Below are 14,708 nucleotides of genomic sequence, written 5' to 3' on the forward strand. Positions count from 1 at the left end.
CCTAACTGGCCAAGTCTTCCTCAATTTGTATTTATGAAGCTGTTTTTGAGCCTATGTCAGAATTTACTTTTATGTTTACTGGATTAAGCCCAATAGTCTAGCTGGTCAGAATATTTTTTGAACCCTTATTCTGTCATATGGGGTGCTGGCTCTCCCTCCTAGCTTTATATCATTTTTAGACTTCATATGTATGCCATCTATATTTTTAACCACATATCAATATTATTTAAAAGAAAACACTTACAAAAGGTTGGTTTTTTTCTCTTGAAAATTTAGAAATACATAGCTACAACACACTCAATTAGAGATTCCCCAGCATAGTCATTCAACTAGTTTCAGATCTAGCCAATTATTAGGTTGGCCAGTCTGCCTCTCTCTCTTTTCCACAAGTAGAATTTGAGAAACTTTACAAAAGTATTTTCCCCTTATTGGGACACTAATGAACTGTTGGTGGAGTTGTGAACCACTCCAACCTTTCTGGAGAGCAGTTTGGAACTATGCCCAAAAGATTATAAAATTGGGCATATCCTTTGACCCAGCAATACCATTGCTGAGTCTGTATCCCAAAGAAACAAAAAAAAAGTAAAAGAAGAAGAAAAAGAAAAAAAAGACTTGTATGGACAAAAATATTTATAGTAGTTCCATTTGTGGTGACAAAGAATTGGAATTGAGGGGATACCCATCAATTGAGGAATGACTGAACAAGTTGTGGTATATGATTGTGATGGAATACTACTGTCCTATAAGAAATGATGACCATTTAGATTTCAGAAAAACCTAGAAAGACTTACATGAACTGATGCAAAGTAAAGTGAGCAGAACCAGAAGAACATTGTACACAGTAACAGCAATATTGTATGGTGATCAACTGTGAATGACTTAGCTATTCTCAGCAATACAAAGACCCAAGACAATTTTGAAGTACGTATGCCGAAAGCTGCTATTCACCTCTAGAGAAAGAACTGATGGAATCTGAAAGCAGACTGAACTATAGTTTTTTAAACTATTTTTCTTGGGGTTTTTTGGGTCTGTGTTTTCTTTCCCATCATAACTAATATGAAAATATGTTTAGCCTGACTGCACAAGTATAACCTTTATCAGATCACTGGCCTTCTCAATGAGGAGGCGGTGGGGAAGGGAGTGGGCAAGAATTTGGAACTCAAAATTGTAACAAAAAAAAAAGACAAAAAAACAAAAACAAAAACAAAAATGACGGTAAGAAATTGTTTTTACCTGTAATTGAAAAAAAAGAAAATATTTAAAAAAGAAAATTAAAAAATATTTTCTCCTAAAATCAAAGTAAACTATATCTATAGCATTCCATTGACCTAGCAATCTAATTACCCCAGATATATTTATGGAAATTGTGAATTTGTCGTAATTCTATCTGTTCATCTTAAATAATACTCAGAAACCTCAATTGGAATCAAGAATTCTTCAGTTTCTGGTCTGGTTTTTGACAAAGCAAATGGTGGAGTGAGGTGGCAGGAAATAGAATTTCATTAATCTATCATCTATATACACATATACATACAGGAATATGAAAAGATACTTACCTACTGTATTTGAAATGCTCTGACCTTCTACAGATGCACACACTCTCAAAGTAAAACTATTTAAAATAAAAAAGATTGTTAGTCTACAAATACCAAATATGCTGAAAATAGAGTTTTCTCCTCCCCAAATAAAAGAAATGAAAGGAAACATCTTAATGTGTCTTTATGCCGTCCTTCAACAATAACAACAAAACAAAATACAGCTCCATCACCATTCTGTCCCAATATTAGGATCATTAGGAGTCAAGAGATCTGGATTCTAGTCCACAGACTGCACTCACTGACCATATGACCTTGCTCAAGTCCCTTCTCTTTTTACTTTCCCCAACTGAAAAAATAAGGATCATAATAGTTTTACTATAAAAATAAGGATAATAATAGTTTATTAGTATAACTGACTTTTTTGAGTTTCACTTCCCTCATCTTAAAAAAATAAGGATAACACTTGCACTATTTCCCTCAAAGAGGGAATATAGTTTATTTTTTATAAATATATTTTTAATATTTTTATTTATATATTTTATAAATTTATAGTTCATGTATTTTTATAAATTTATAATTATAATTTTCATAATTATCATTACACTCATTTTATAATTTTAAGTCTTTATATATTATATTATATATGATTTTATAAGCCTTTTATAATGTACAAATAGCTATATAAAAATGAGCTATTAACATGGATGTGTTTTCTATGACTTCATATGTGTAATGGGTGTCATATTTCTTGCCTTCTCAATGAGTGGAAGAGTAGGGAAAAGGGAGGAAGGGAATTTGGAACTGAAAATACAAATAATTACAAATAAATAAAAGGAGTAGGTCCATAATAGACACACACATACAATAAAGGTGAGCTATTATTTATTCCTTAATGATTAAGCCATTGTTTTGGGAAGTCCTAACATCCTCAGGAATAAGAAGGAATCAGGAAGCCTCTGGTTCATATCTGTGTCCTGAAACATACGGGTAGTAGGACCCAAGGCAAGTCATTTAACATCAAAGTCTCCCCAGGCAAATCTCTGATGTTGTTGTCAATTGCGGAATATTTGCTGACTTGAGCTAGTAGGATTGTTGGAAGGATCAAATAAAATAAAATGTTAAGAGCTTTGCAGGCCTTAAAATACAATATAAAAACTAGATAATAATAATAATAATAATAATAATAATAATGAAATAGCAGTATTAATTCAAGTATCTACCAAATTCAAAAACAGCAAATTATATCTAAACTTATGATAATTGTGTCAGTTTCTTGTGTCAAATATAATGAAAATGTGTCACATCTGGGATTCATATATCTTCTGTGACCTCAGCCAATGCTTTTCTTCAGGGTAAATAATTTGCCACATACCATTAAGAAAAAAAAATTTTTTTGCCTGAGGCCTCACTGCTATTACAAGTGTTTATTCCATTTCCCAAGAGAAATCACAAACTTGGGCCCCACTTCTGTTTCAATTAGAATTACTCGAGTGAGATGAATAATTGATTGTAGCTTGAAATTTCAGACACAAGCTAGACCCTAAGTGGAAAATTTCCTTTTGCTATCTGTCCTTTTTGAATTTTTCAGCTACTCATTAGAAAACATTCCATTCAAAGGTGGATCTAAGTATTATACTCTGGACATTGCTAAATGCCTTAAAAATAGATAATTCTATTTAGTAGTAAAAATCTTGTCAAGGCTAAAATACTGTGATAATTTTTTCTGGTATGGTGTTTTTGGCTAATACCACCCACTTGAAAATGCTTCATTAAAGTGACGAGTTTGAGATCTCTTCTTGTGAGAAATTATATCACTGATGGCATTGCCCTTTGTAGAAGCTATTTAATTACTCATAGGAGGTGTGGTACAACAGAAAGCTCCCTGGATTTGGAGCTAGAGAACTTTGTGTTCAAACATCACTTCTGTCACTTATTATCTGTGGGGCTTTGACAAGTCACCTGACTTTTAGCTCAAGAGATCTACCAGCCTCCGTCTCCCTGGGAGCTGAGATCCCAAGCACATATACCATTCTTGGCTCTTGATTTGAAAGCATTTTAATTTGCTTCACTCAAATTTGACTTAACTACAGCTGATTACTAACTGTAAAGCACAGGTCTACCACTGAAACCTGCCCCATCACGTGAAACCTTTGGGAAGGGTATTTGCCCAGCTATAGAAAATAGCATTGGGTTGGCTTCTATGGCCCAGAAAGCAGACTTGAAAGTCTCCCAGTTAAAAAAAATGGAATGGATTAAACCTTTCATGAATTAAGTTTCTCAAAGGCAAACATATTAGGTTTAATTTTATGGTGCTCCAGGGTGACTTAAAAACATACCATAGATTTTGTCTCCTTTCAGGCCAACCCCCTGATTGCAAGAGACACTTGGAGGGGCCACCAGGGGAAGATGTGGGTTATTTCTACACGGGACCCCTGCACTGATGTGGGCCTACAAGTTCCAACTGGAACTGAAGCCTCTGGTTCAAAGTAGGCAGGCAGTCTGATCGGTAATTCTGATTCAATCCAGTCTCTTTGTGAAGACCCTGCCAAAGACTCTCCTTCCATGGAGACCTTTAAGAATAGGAGACAGAAAACCATATGTCCATGATGGTTTCCATGTGGTCTTGCCTGGAGGTAGGGCAATACATTATATGACCTTCTAGCTCTGTGATTACTAAAGACCTCCTAACCTAGTGCTAGTTGGAAGAAGGAATCCTTCAGCATAGCTGCAAGGATTAGTGATGTGTAACAGAGAAGTAGTTAATTTACAATGAAAAGAGAATATAAAAACACCTGAGACTCGCATTTTTTCCACTGTATCAACATTACAGGCTTGGAGTCAGTAGAATGTTGGGCCTCAGGTCTGGCTCTGCTACTTACTAGCTATGTGATCGAGGTCAAGTCATTTAACCTTTATGAATCTTGGTTTCTTTGTTTTTTCTGTAAAATGGGTATAATGATACATGACCACTCTTAGAGGAATGTTGTGAGGAAATCACTTTGTAAACTAAGTTGTGTTATATAAATGTGAGCTGTAATTTGAACCACTGGAATTTTTTTTACATTAAAACTGTCACAGAAGCATAACTGAAAGTGATCTTAGAGGACATGTAGTCACCTAATACAGTCTTCTTATTTTACAGATGAGTACACTGTGGCCCAGAGAGATTGCCCAAGGTTATACAGCTAGCATGTGGTAGAGGTGCGTTTCCAATCTATGTCCTCACTTCTAAATCCAATGCTTCTTCCACTACACCAAAGAGTTTGTAACTGATTGTTTGCTCCCATTCTCTGGATCATCCAGCCAAAGTTGGAAGGGACCTCAGGGATTATCTAGGAATCGAACTCCCTCATTTTACAAATGAGGAAAATGAGGGCTGAGAACGTTAAGAGACTTGTCCAAAGTGACACAGGTAATAAACACTGGAGATGGAATCGGAACCCAGGTCCTCTTCCTCCAGATCCAGTGTTCTTTTCACTATATCACATGGGCTTTCTCTGACAGATTAAGAAATATTATATGAATACTGGATATACATCCACAATTCTATATTTCCTTTCTCTTCTACTAATTTCAATATGTCAATCAGCAGGCATTTCATACAAGCTACACAGCTGGCTGAGAGATTCAGAAAGCTCCACCAGTGGGACTGAGGAATTATTTGCCTATTGTTGTTGTTATTTATTTGTGGTCAGTTGTGTCCGACTCTGTGACCCCGTTTGGGATTTTCTTGGTTGTCATTTCCTTTTCCAGCTCATTTTACAGATGAAGAAACTGAGGCAAACGAGGTAAAGTGACTTGTCCAGGGTCACATAGCTAGTAAGTGTCTAAGGCTGGATTTGAACTCAGAAAGACAAGTCTTCCTGACGCCAGGGCCAGTACTCTTTTCACTGTGCCACTTCTGTTGTTTGTTATTTGGTGATTTTCAGTCACATCAAATTCTATGTAACCCCATTTGGGGTTTTCTAGCTTGCCCCTATTTGCCTGTTAGAATTTACCTAATTGTTTTCAGAAATATGACACAAGGTTATGTCAAACACAGAGAAATATTACAGAAAAGAAAAATCAGTAGCTGTTCTTCAATCATAAGGGGAAACGGAGTTAAAATTGTAGAAGAACCAGGAAAAAAATCTTCAGGGAACTCAGTCTATGCTAGACTGGATGAAATGGTAATTTCCCTTCTTGTAAGACACAGGGCTAACATAAAAAAAAACAAAATGCTTGTGCACTTGAAAGAAAATGTCTTTCACAGTACTTAGTCATTCAATAAAGCTGTTGAATAAATAACTGTGACATAATGTATTTATTCATGTAATAAATAATATTTTCTACAAATAATATTATCTATCACAGCAGGAAGCTGACTCATATAGGAACTTTTCTTGTTAAAAAGTAATATTCTTTCCACAAAGCAAAACAGTTCGTGGAATCTGTTAAACCCACATAAACCTTATAAAAATACATAAAAAATGAGAAATGCTTTTAAAAGAATCCTTTTCCAGGGCACTACCACGTTCTTCCCAAATATGCTGTCTACAGCTAGTAAAACGTCACCTCCTTGAGTTTTCAGGTGGGATGTGAGCAGTCGGGTGCCTCAGGGTGATCTTTAAAGGGTTAAGATTCCTGCTCAGGTTGTCCTCATGGTCCATTTAGTGTTCGTTTCACCATAAGCAGGGAAAGGATCAACGTGAACACTTTTCATTAATGTTCCCAGTTTCCCAGCTCGTATTTTAGTCATAATACTTGGTGGTTTATAACCCCTCTCATTTTCTTATGGGCTCAGGGTCGCTCCCACATATTGCCAAATGCTGGTAGAGGAGGAGAGGAAAGGTCCAGCCTCTCCTCGGGGGTGGCTCAAGAGTAACAGGATGTTTTGGAAAGAATCGTTCAGGGTCCTCCTTCCCGCCTGCCCTCCACCCTTCAAGGCTTTACCTCCAGCACAGACTCCTGTCCAAAGGCCATCAATAACACTCAAACATCGGCCAGAAATAACTGCTCTGGCTCAGGCTGGACTGTCCTGCATCCTGTCCCTTTTCAGAGCTTCATACACCATTCCAGGAGGCAAAGGAATGGCAAAATTTGAATACTCTAGTTTTTGTTGGCTTTTCTAGGTATCCTAATAATAATGAGACTACCACTAATAATAATAGTTCGTTTAAATACTGCTTTACAAACACTATCTCAAGTTATCCTCATAACTCTATGAGGTAGGTGCCATTGTTATCTCTATTTTAGGGATGAGGAAACTGAGGCAGATAGAGATTAAACTACTTGCTCAGGACTACAAAAGTATTATCTGAGGCTGAATTTGAACTCGAGTCTTCCTGACTCCAGGTCCAGCACTCTATTCAGTGTCCCACCCATATGCTTCTTTGGGGTTTGCAAAGGACTTTTCTTGTATTATTTCATTTATTCCTCACATCAACATTATTATTATTATTATATATTATTATTCCCATTTTACAGATGAGGAAACAGAGGCTCAGAGAGTCTAAATGATTTGCCCACATTCACATAGCTAGGGAATGTCTGAGGCAGGATTCAAACTTAGATCTTTCTGATATGTTCAACACACTAGCCCCATGCCATGTTCTGACCATTTATGGGGTTTGCTAGCAGTAATAATGGCAATAGCAATGATAATGATGATGCATCGTAACATCTTCATTCAGTTACAATAATAAGGCATTGTATCTACCTGTGCAAGCTATTGCTTGCTCACCATCAAACATAATGTTGGCAGCTAGGTGACATGGCGGATAACACTAGATACAGAATCAGGAAGAACTGAGTTCAAATGTGACCTCAGACTTCTTAGCTCTGTGACCATGGTCAAATCACTTAATCTGTATCTGCCTCAATTCTCTCACCTATAAAACAAGGACTATAATAGCACCCACCTCCCAGGATTATTGTAAAGATTGAACTATATAATATTTATAAAGTCTTCTGCAAATCTTACAGCACTATATAAATGCTAGCTTTCATTACCATTGGGGCAGCAAGGCGACACAGCGGAGACAGTGTGCCAGGCCTGGAGTTGGGAAGACCAGAGTTCAAATCCAGCCTCAGACACTTACTAACTGTGTGACTCTGGGCAAATCACTTCACCTCATTTGCCTCAGTTTCCTCATCTGTAAAATGAGCTGGATGAGAAAATGCCATCCATTCTGGTATCTTTGCCAAGAAAACCCCAAATGGGGTCACAAAGAGTCAGATACAACTGAAAACGACTGAACAACAACAAAAGATTACTATTCTTATTGTGGTGGTGGTTATAGAACAATAGGAGCACAGCCCCTTGTACTCTGACCTTCTATATCAGGAATTCTTAGCCTTGACCCATGGGTAGATTTCAGGGCATCCATGAACTTGAATGGGGGAAAAATTTATATTTATTTTCATGAACATTTAAATGAAATTTAGCATCTCTTCTGTCAATTACTTAAAACCTTCCTTTTTAGAAATGACCCACAGGCCTCACCAGCCTGCCTAAGGAGTACATGACACTTGGGCGGTATTTCTCAGTTAGTCAATAAGTATTTACTAATCACCTACTGTGTGCCAGTCATTGGGCTAAGCATGAGATTTATCTGAACTCCATTGAATATAAAGATGAAAGGAATAAATAATAAAAATGCACATTTATAAAATGGATTAAAATTTTCAAAGCACTTGCATACACATTATCTCATCTGCTCCCTCATCACAACACTGTGAGGTAAGTGGTTTTATCACCCCATCCTGTTGAGGAAACGGAGTCTCAGAAGAGTAACATGACTTGCTCAGGGCCATATGCATGCTGGTAAATATTTGAGGCAGGATTCAAACCCAGGTCTTCCCGACTCCAACTCCAGCATTAGAAGTAATGATACATTTCCCCACACTGATTCATTTTCATCCAATTACATAACTTCCAAAGACAGGGAAGGAAAATATTTTATAAGCCAAAAAGACCACACTCCTGCAACCTAGGCACGGGGGACATCATTCTGCCGCCATTCACAATCGGTGTGACTTTAGGGAAGTCAGCTCTTCTCTCTGGGCCCCTTTCCTAAACTTTAATAATAAGAGGCCAGAGTAGTTAGAATTGAAAAGCGCAAAGCCTGTGACACGCCGCCCACAAAACTCCAGAGTGACACTGAACAAAAATATGATACAACCTAGATAATGTGAATTAGTGGTTTTCTAAGTTAATATGTGGGGGCAGGGATCCACTTCTATTTGATTTTGACCCTACTGGGCTAGTTCATCTCTCCTAACTCTAAAACTCTGTTATTCAGTGGTAATAGTTACAAAAACATAGTGTAAGGGGAAAAAAAATTTTCTCAAGTATCATCCCACCTCCATGGGATGACAGTTTTCAACACAGGAAATGCAACCATTTAACTCAACCTTAACAAAAGAGAAAAAAAATACTTTGCCTGAAAAGTGGTCTGAGTATTTTAGTACAGCAACCCTAGAATGCCGTGGACACAGCCTAATTCTGCTGGAGAAGAGAACCAATCTATAGTCACCATGTCCAGCAGAGGTTTTCACTGTGATGGTCCCCCAACTTTTGCTGATCTTCAGTTCTGCAGAGACCCCGGAGGTTGGGGGACTGGCTCTCCAACAAGCCGACATGCAAAGGAGACAGTAGCCGCAAAAATGTCCATATGCAAACTCACCAAGGCACCAATGTGGCAAGGCCGGAGACGTGGCAGGTTTTATTTTCAAGGTTTATAATCACTGGGTGCAGCAGAAGCTGGGCATCCACTGTCACAACAGGTCTTGCTCTGTGGGAGAATATGGGGAGGGAGAGAGGGAGAGAGGGGGAGAGAGAGAGAGAGAGAGAGAGAGAGAGAGAGAGAGAGAGAGAGAGAGAGAAACAGATGCTTAACACACTGAAGGAATGACAGATTGACGATCACATCCCTGAAAACCAATGCTTTGCTTCCAAGTGACTCCATGTCCAATGCTCTAGCCACTGTGCTGTGTCTTATTTGTGTGGTTTGCCCCATGGCCCAACGCCATTACCCCAGTACCTCTGTTAAGAAATCTTCCTGTCTGCATGCACAGGAGGGCATCATAGTCATTAATCATCTTATTGCACATTTGACAACACATGTGAAAATTCAAGATTTGATTCCCAGAGGTAGACACAAGACATCAGTCAGTGTGTGGTAAAAACCTGAGCTAGGAATCTTTGGCGCTCTGGAGTGACTTTTTGTGGGACCAGACTTGTGATTTATTGGTATAAGCTGAGCTCTCTGAGGGACATTCTCTCTACCAGTACGTATCCCAACTCCTCTTCTACAAAGTGTAGTCTTACGGAATTGCTTGGGGGGAACCAAGAGGTTCAATGTTTTCCTTAAGGCTCCACGGCCAGTCTGTAGCAGATGCAGTATTTAAATTCAAGTCTTCTTGACACCAAAGCCAGCCTCTCTTAAGTGATTATGTGAAGAGTTACAGTTATCATCATAGCTTCTGATTCTGATTGTAATGGTAGGATGGTTTTTGTTTTTGTTTTTGTTTTTTAATGTCCCAGTTTGACTATCTGATTTATTTTAATTTGTAGTTTTCCATTCAAATTACGTGGATACAATATTGGTTTCTGTATAACCTGGGGAGGGGTCTTTCTTTGAGCTTCAGTTTCCTCATCTGTAAAATGAAAAGGTTGAATTAGAGGATACCTTCCAGCTACAAATCTATGATTCTTCAAAGAACAGTCATACTCACTGGCTCAGCAGATGATAAAATGGGCAGAGAGGAGATGAGATATGGTGAGTAAGAATATAAGTTTTGTTGTTGTTGTTTAGTTGTTTCAGTCATGTATGACTCTTTGTGACCTCATTTGTGGTTTTCTTGGCAGAGATACAAGAGTGGTTTGCCATTTCCTTCTCCAGTTCATTTTCCAGATAAGAAAACGGAGGCATACAGGGTTAAGTGACTTGCCCAGGGTCACGCAGCTAGTAAATGTCTGAGGCTGGATTTGAACTCAGGAAAATGTCTTCCTGACTCCAGGCCTGGCACTCTCTGCACTGTACCACTGACAGAGAACAAGGAACATTTTTTAATAAGAGTAACCAAAAACCATGGCAGCTAGTAGGCATAGGACTCCAGATGAAAGCCAGGCAGGGAAGACTTGTTCAGCATGCTGTCTTAAATGAGGGCTTAACCATCACCAGATTACCAGGAGTCCTACTGGGAATTTTGCTAAACTCTTTTCTGATTCTCATTTGTACTCCATGACAAAAGACTTTCTTTTACATTTAATGAGATTCCTACTATGGGTACTCTGGGAATGTGATCTCCATTTCCCATGCTATCAGGGAGATTGAGGTCTGCTATGCAGGGAAGTCATCTTGTGAATTTGGGCAGGAAAGCTGGGAATCTTCTTCTCTCTGAGGGAACCAACCCATAGAGCCCCTTTGGGTATTGGTAGAAGCTAGTCCTCTTTTGGCCTGGTGCCCTCAACTTCTGTGCTATGGGTCCTTCAGACAAGCTTAAACAGTTGCAAGAATTCATTAATTTGATAAGTGTTTGATTAGTTGAGGAAGGGTACCATGTCGGGTCTGGGAGATATAAGGACAAAACCAAACAACTCTTTCCCTTAAGGAGTTTATATTCTTGGGGAGATCCCCCCCCCAAAAAAGTCTGTTCACAGATTAGCAAATATAAAATTGTTGTGTTGTTCAGTTATGTCTGGTTTTCCTGACCCCTTTTGAGGTTTTCTTGGCAAAGAGACTGGAGTGTTTTGCCCTTTCCTTTTCCAGTTTATTTTACAGATGAGGAAACTGAGGCAAACAGGGTGAAGTGACTTGCCCAGGGTCACCCAGCTAGTAAGTGTCTGAAACTGGATTTTAACGAAGGAAGATGAGTCTTCTTGACTCCAGGTTCAGAGCTCTATCCACTGCAACCAACACCTAGCTGCCAAATACAAAATCTATCCAAAATTGTGTGTGTGTTCATGTGCATGTGGTAGGGGGTGGGTAGGTGCTAAGATGATGCAAAGTGCTGTGTGTCGAGGGGAGATTAAAAACTGGCAGCATCAGGAAAGTCCTCATAGAAAAAGTGCCTTTGAGCTGAATCTTGAAGAAAGCTAGCCATTTTGAGAGAAGGAAGGGAGGAGGGAGAATACTCTAGGCATGGGGGAACACAGAAAGGGTGGAAATGAAAATGGAAGGTAAGTGAATTTGGCTGGAATGTTGAGCATACGAAGGGGAGTAATTTACGGTAGTAGATTGAAGCCAGATTCTGAAGGGCTTTAAATGTCAAAAAGACAAGTTCGTACTGTATTCCAGGAGCCACTGACATTTGTTGAGCGGGAAAATGAGATGATGAGGCCTATGCTTTAGCAATATGACTTGGCAACTCTGAAGAATATGGATTCAAGATGGGAGAGGCTAGAGGTGGGGAGACCAAGGAAACTTCCTGTGATTGTCCAGGCTAGAGGGGATCAGGGCCTGAACGTGGGCAGTAAAGCAGAATGGACACAAGTGAGAGATGGTTTGGACAAAGGATTAACAAGACTTCAGTCATGGGACATGGTGAAGGAGAGTGAAATGTTGGTGGTGATTGAGGTGGCCAATATCAGTGATTTGAAAGCAGCTGCTACCCTCCACGGAAATAAGGAACTACTCGGGATTTACTGACTATATAATTGGTTTAGGCTCTGTGAGCCTGACTTGTCACTGCTGGACATACCCCGAAAATCAGTACCTTATCCCTGTGGCCTACTATTTATGAGAAGAAAGGACCCAAGATGTATTTCTAGAAATGTTTTTTCCCCTCTTTGCTCTTCTATAAATGCACATGGAAATACAGCAGAGGCAGGAGGACAGAACTGAATGAGTGAAATCTAACGTGGATCACATAATAGTCTCCTAAGGTTCATGTTTTGTTTGGTCATAGATAAGAATGAATTGGGGGTGGGGTCATATAATATGATATTACTCATTACTACCAACATTACTTCTGGTGCTGGTACTACTCCCACTACTACCATTACTACTGCTATGACTATGGCAGGGGCTACCTCCTGTGTGAAACCTGTGATTCAGCTCTCCCTCCTAGTTATCAGTGTTCTTTCTCTTTTCAGAAAATAATAGAAAAATAATAGCTAGCATTTATATAGTTCTTTAAAGTTAATAAAGCACTTAGCAAATACTATCTCATTTGGTCCTCATAATAGCCCTAGGAAGTAGGTGCTATTGTTATCTCCATTCTGCAGATAAGGAAACTGAGGCAAACAGGTTACACAGCTGGTGACTTGCCCAGGGTCACATACCTCGATTCTTCCTGATTCCACGTTGGTCCTCCATCTACTTCACTCCCTAGTTGCTGTAAGTCCTTTCACATTTTATCTCTATATGTTTTATAACTTCCTTCCTAAGTAGAATATAAGCCCCTTGAGGACAGGGACAGTTCCATTCTGTTTCAAAAAGTAGGTGCATTGTAACAATTTGCTAAATTCACAACTCATTGAGAATACTAAGTCATGAATGCAGAGATCTCAATGAAAATAAAGCAAACAAGCAAGCAAGCATAAAACCATACAACCCTAGTCTTAAAAAAAAATGAAGGGGTTTCCAAAATAAATATTCGAAATATTTGGAAATCTCTGAACGAGCACTTCCTTAAATGCTTTTTTAGTCTAATGTAACACAGAAAATTAAACAAATTTGAAACCACATGAATATTTGCATACCATGAACCACATACCTATAAACAACCACTTTTCCAGTTCCAAAGGCACCCACAATTAAATCTGGAAAAAAACATATAACAGTTTTTATAGTAGCCATGTTTCAAAATCTTACTCATCACTTGTGTATGTAACATGCTGAAATGATCTCTTTCTCTCTCTCTTTCTCGCTTTCTTTTTTTTGGTAGAACTGCTACTTCATCAGTGTAGGGAACTCCAAGAATGGAAACTTCCTTCCTGTATGCACATTGGTGACTCTACTGCAACTTATGGTCTAAGAGAGTTGCCTGGGGCAACTGAATATGATGAACAATATCACTAATTTACTAATAAATTAGTAAAATAAAACAGAATGCTTCTAAAACATTCTGGATCATAACGCAATTGACTACGGCACCCAATTCAGTAGAATCATGTTCCATTTGGAGGCCCATTCAATAAGATTCTGTGATTGATTGAACATAGGTAGTGGAAAGATCTCACTGTAATATGGTTTTGCTTTTCATCCAATAGTTTAATATACCCCTCAAAGACAGCATTATTGTGAGCTTTTCTGCAAGGAGAAAAACTGTTAACAATTCAAATGAGGAAAACAATCATTAGTTTAAATCATTCTATCAATTCTGTTAAAGAAGCCCTGAGAAAAAGTGAAGGGAAAACGAAGGGAATCAGCATTTATATAATGCCTACTATGTGCCGGGCACTATGCTAAACACTTTATGAATACTGTCTCATTTCATCCTCACAACAACCTGGCAATAATAGGGGGCCGCTTTTTAACTTCACGGCTTCCTGACTCCAGGCTCAAATCAGATTGTCCCTAGACCCCAAACTCAGCACTCTAGCCATGGTACACAACCGTGATAATTAAGGTCACAAGTTTCTACATGAATCTATTTTGCCTTCACCAAACATGTCTATATAAAATTCTCATATTAATCTCACCTTGTTCTTGTATAGTTTTAATTCAAAATACTTTCACAATTATCTCGTTTCTTTACTTTTCTTTTCCTAGCTCTTCCAGTAGAACAATAATTTCCTTTCACACCAATGGAAGATGCTGAACTAACTTGAAGAAAGTGAAGGTTCTATCTCAGAAACTACAGACCGATCTTTCTATAGAATGATGATCTAGACAGCTCTATCTTGCATAATCAGCCAAGCATTTATTAAGTTCTTACTTTTTGCCAGGCCCTGTGCTAGATACTGAGGCTACAAAGACAATTAATGGAATAATCCTCACTGGCAAGGAGCTTATAGTCTAAGGGGACAGATGAGGACATACAAACAGAACAAATATAAAGAGAATGAATACACATACATATGGAATGATTAAAGGAGGTGATTTCAGATGGAGGACAAGAGCACTTGGGATGGGGAGGACCAGGAAAGGTTTCATGTGGAAGTTGGTATTTCAGATGCATCTTGAAGGTAGAGAGGGGTCCTTTGAGGCAAAGGTGAGGTGCGAATATATTTGAGGCAAA

At 38.6% G+C, this 14,708-nt stretch overlaps 1 protein-coding gene across 2 annotated transcripts in view; it reads right to left on the bottom strand.

Moving 5' to 3' along the window:
• Positions 1-14,708, bottom strand: part of ITGA8 (integrin subunit alpha 8) — a 207,745-nt gene that overhangs the window by 92,082 nt on the left and 100,955 nt on the right. For both annotated transcript variants that reach the window (XM_027847948.1, XM_027847949.1), the window contains exons 14-16: positions 13,242-13,287; positions 9,206-9,313; positions 1,557-1,612 (exon numbers count right to left, since the gene is read on the bottom strand). In XM_027847948.1, the coding sequence (XP_027703749.1) occupies positions 1,557-1,612; positions 9,206-9,313; positions 13,242-13,287 (210 nt within the window). The remainder of the gene's footprint in view (positions 1-1,556; positions 1,613-9,205; positions 9,314-13,241; positions 13,288-14,708) is intronic.

The sequence above is a fragment of the Vombatus ursinus genome, unplaced genomic scaffold (genome assembly GCF_900497805.2).
Source record: "Vombatus ursinus unplaced genomic scaffold, bare-nosed wombat genome assembly UNPS02005459.1, whole genome shotgun sequence".
In the NCBI taxonomy this organism is placed as follows: Eukaryota; Metazoa; Chordata; class Mammalia; order Diprotodontia; family Vombatidae; genus Vombatus; species Vombatus ursinus.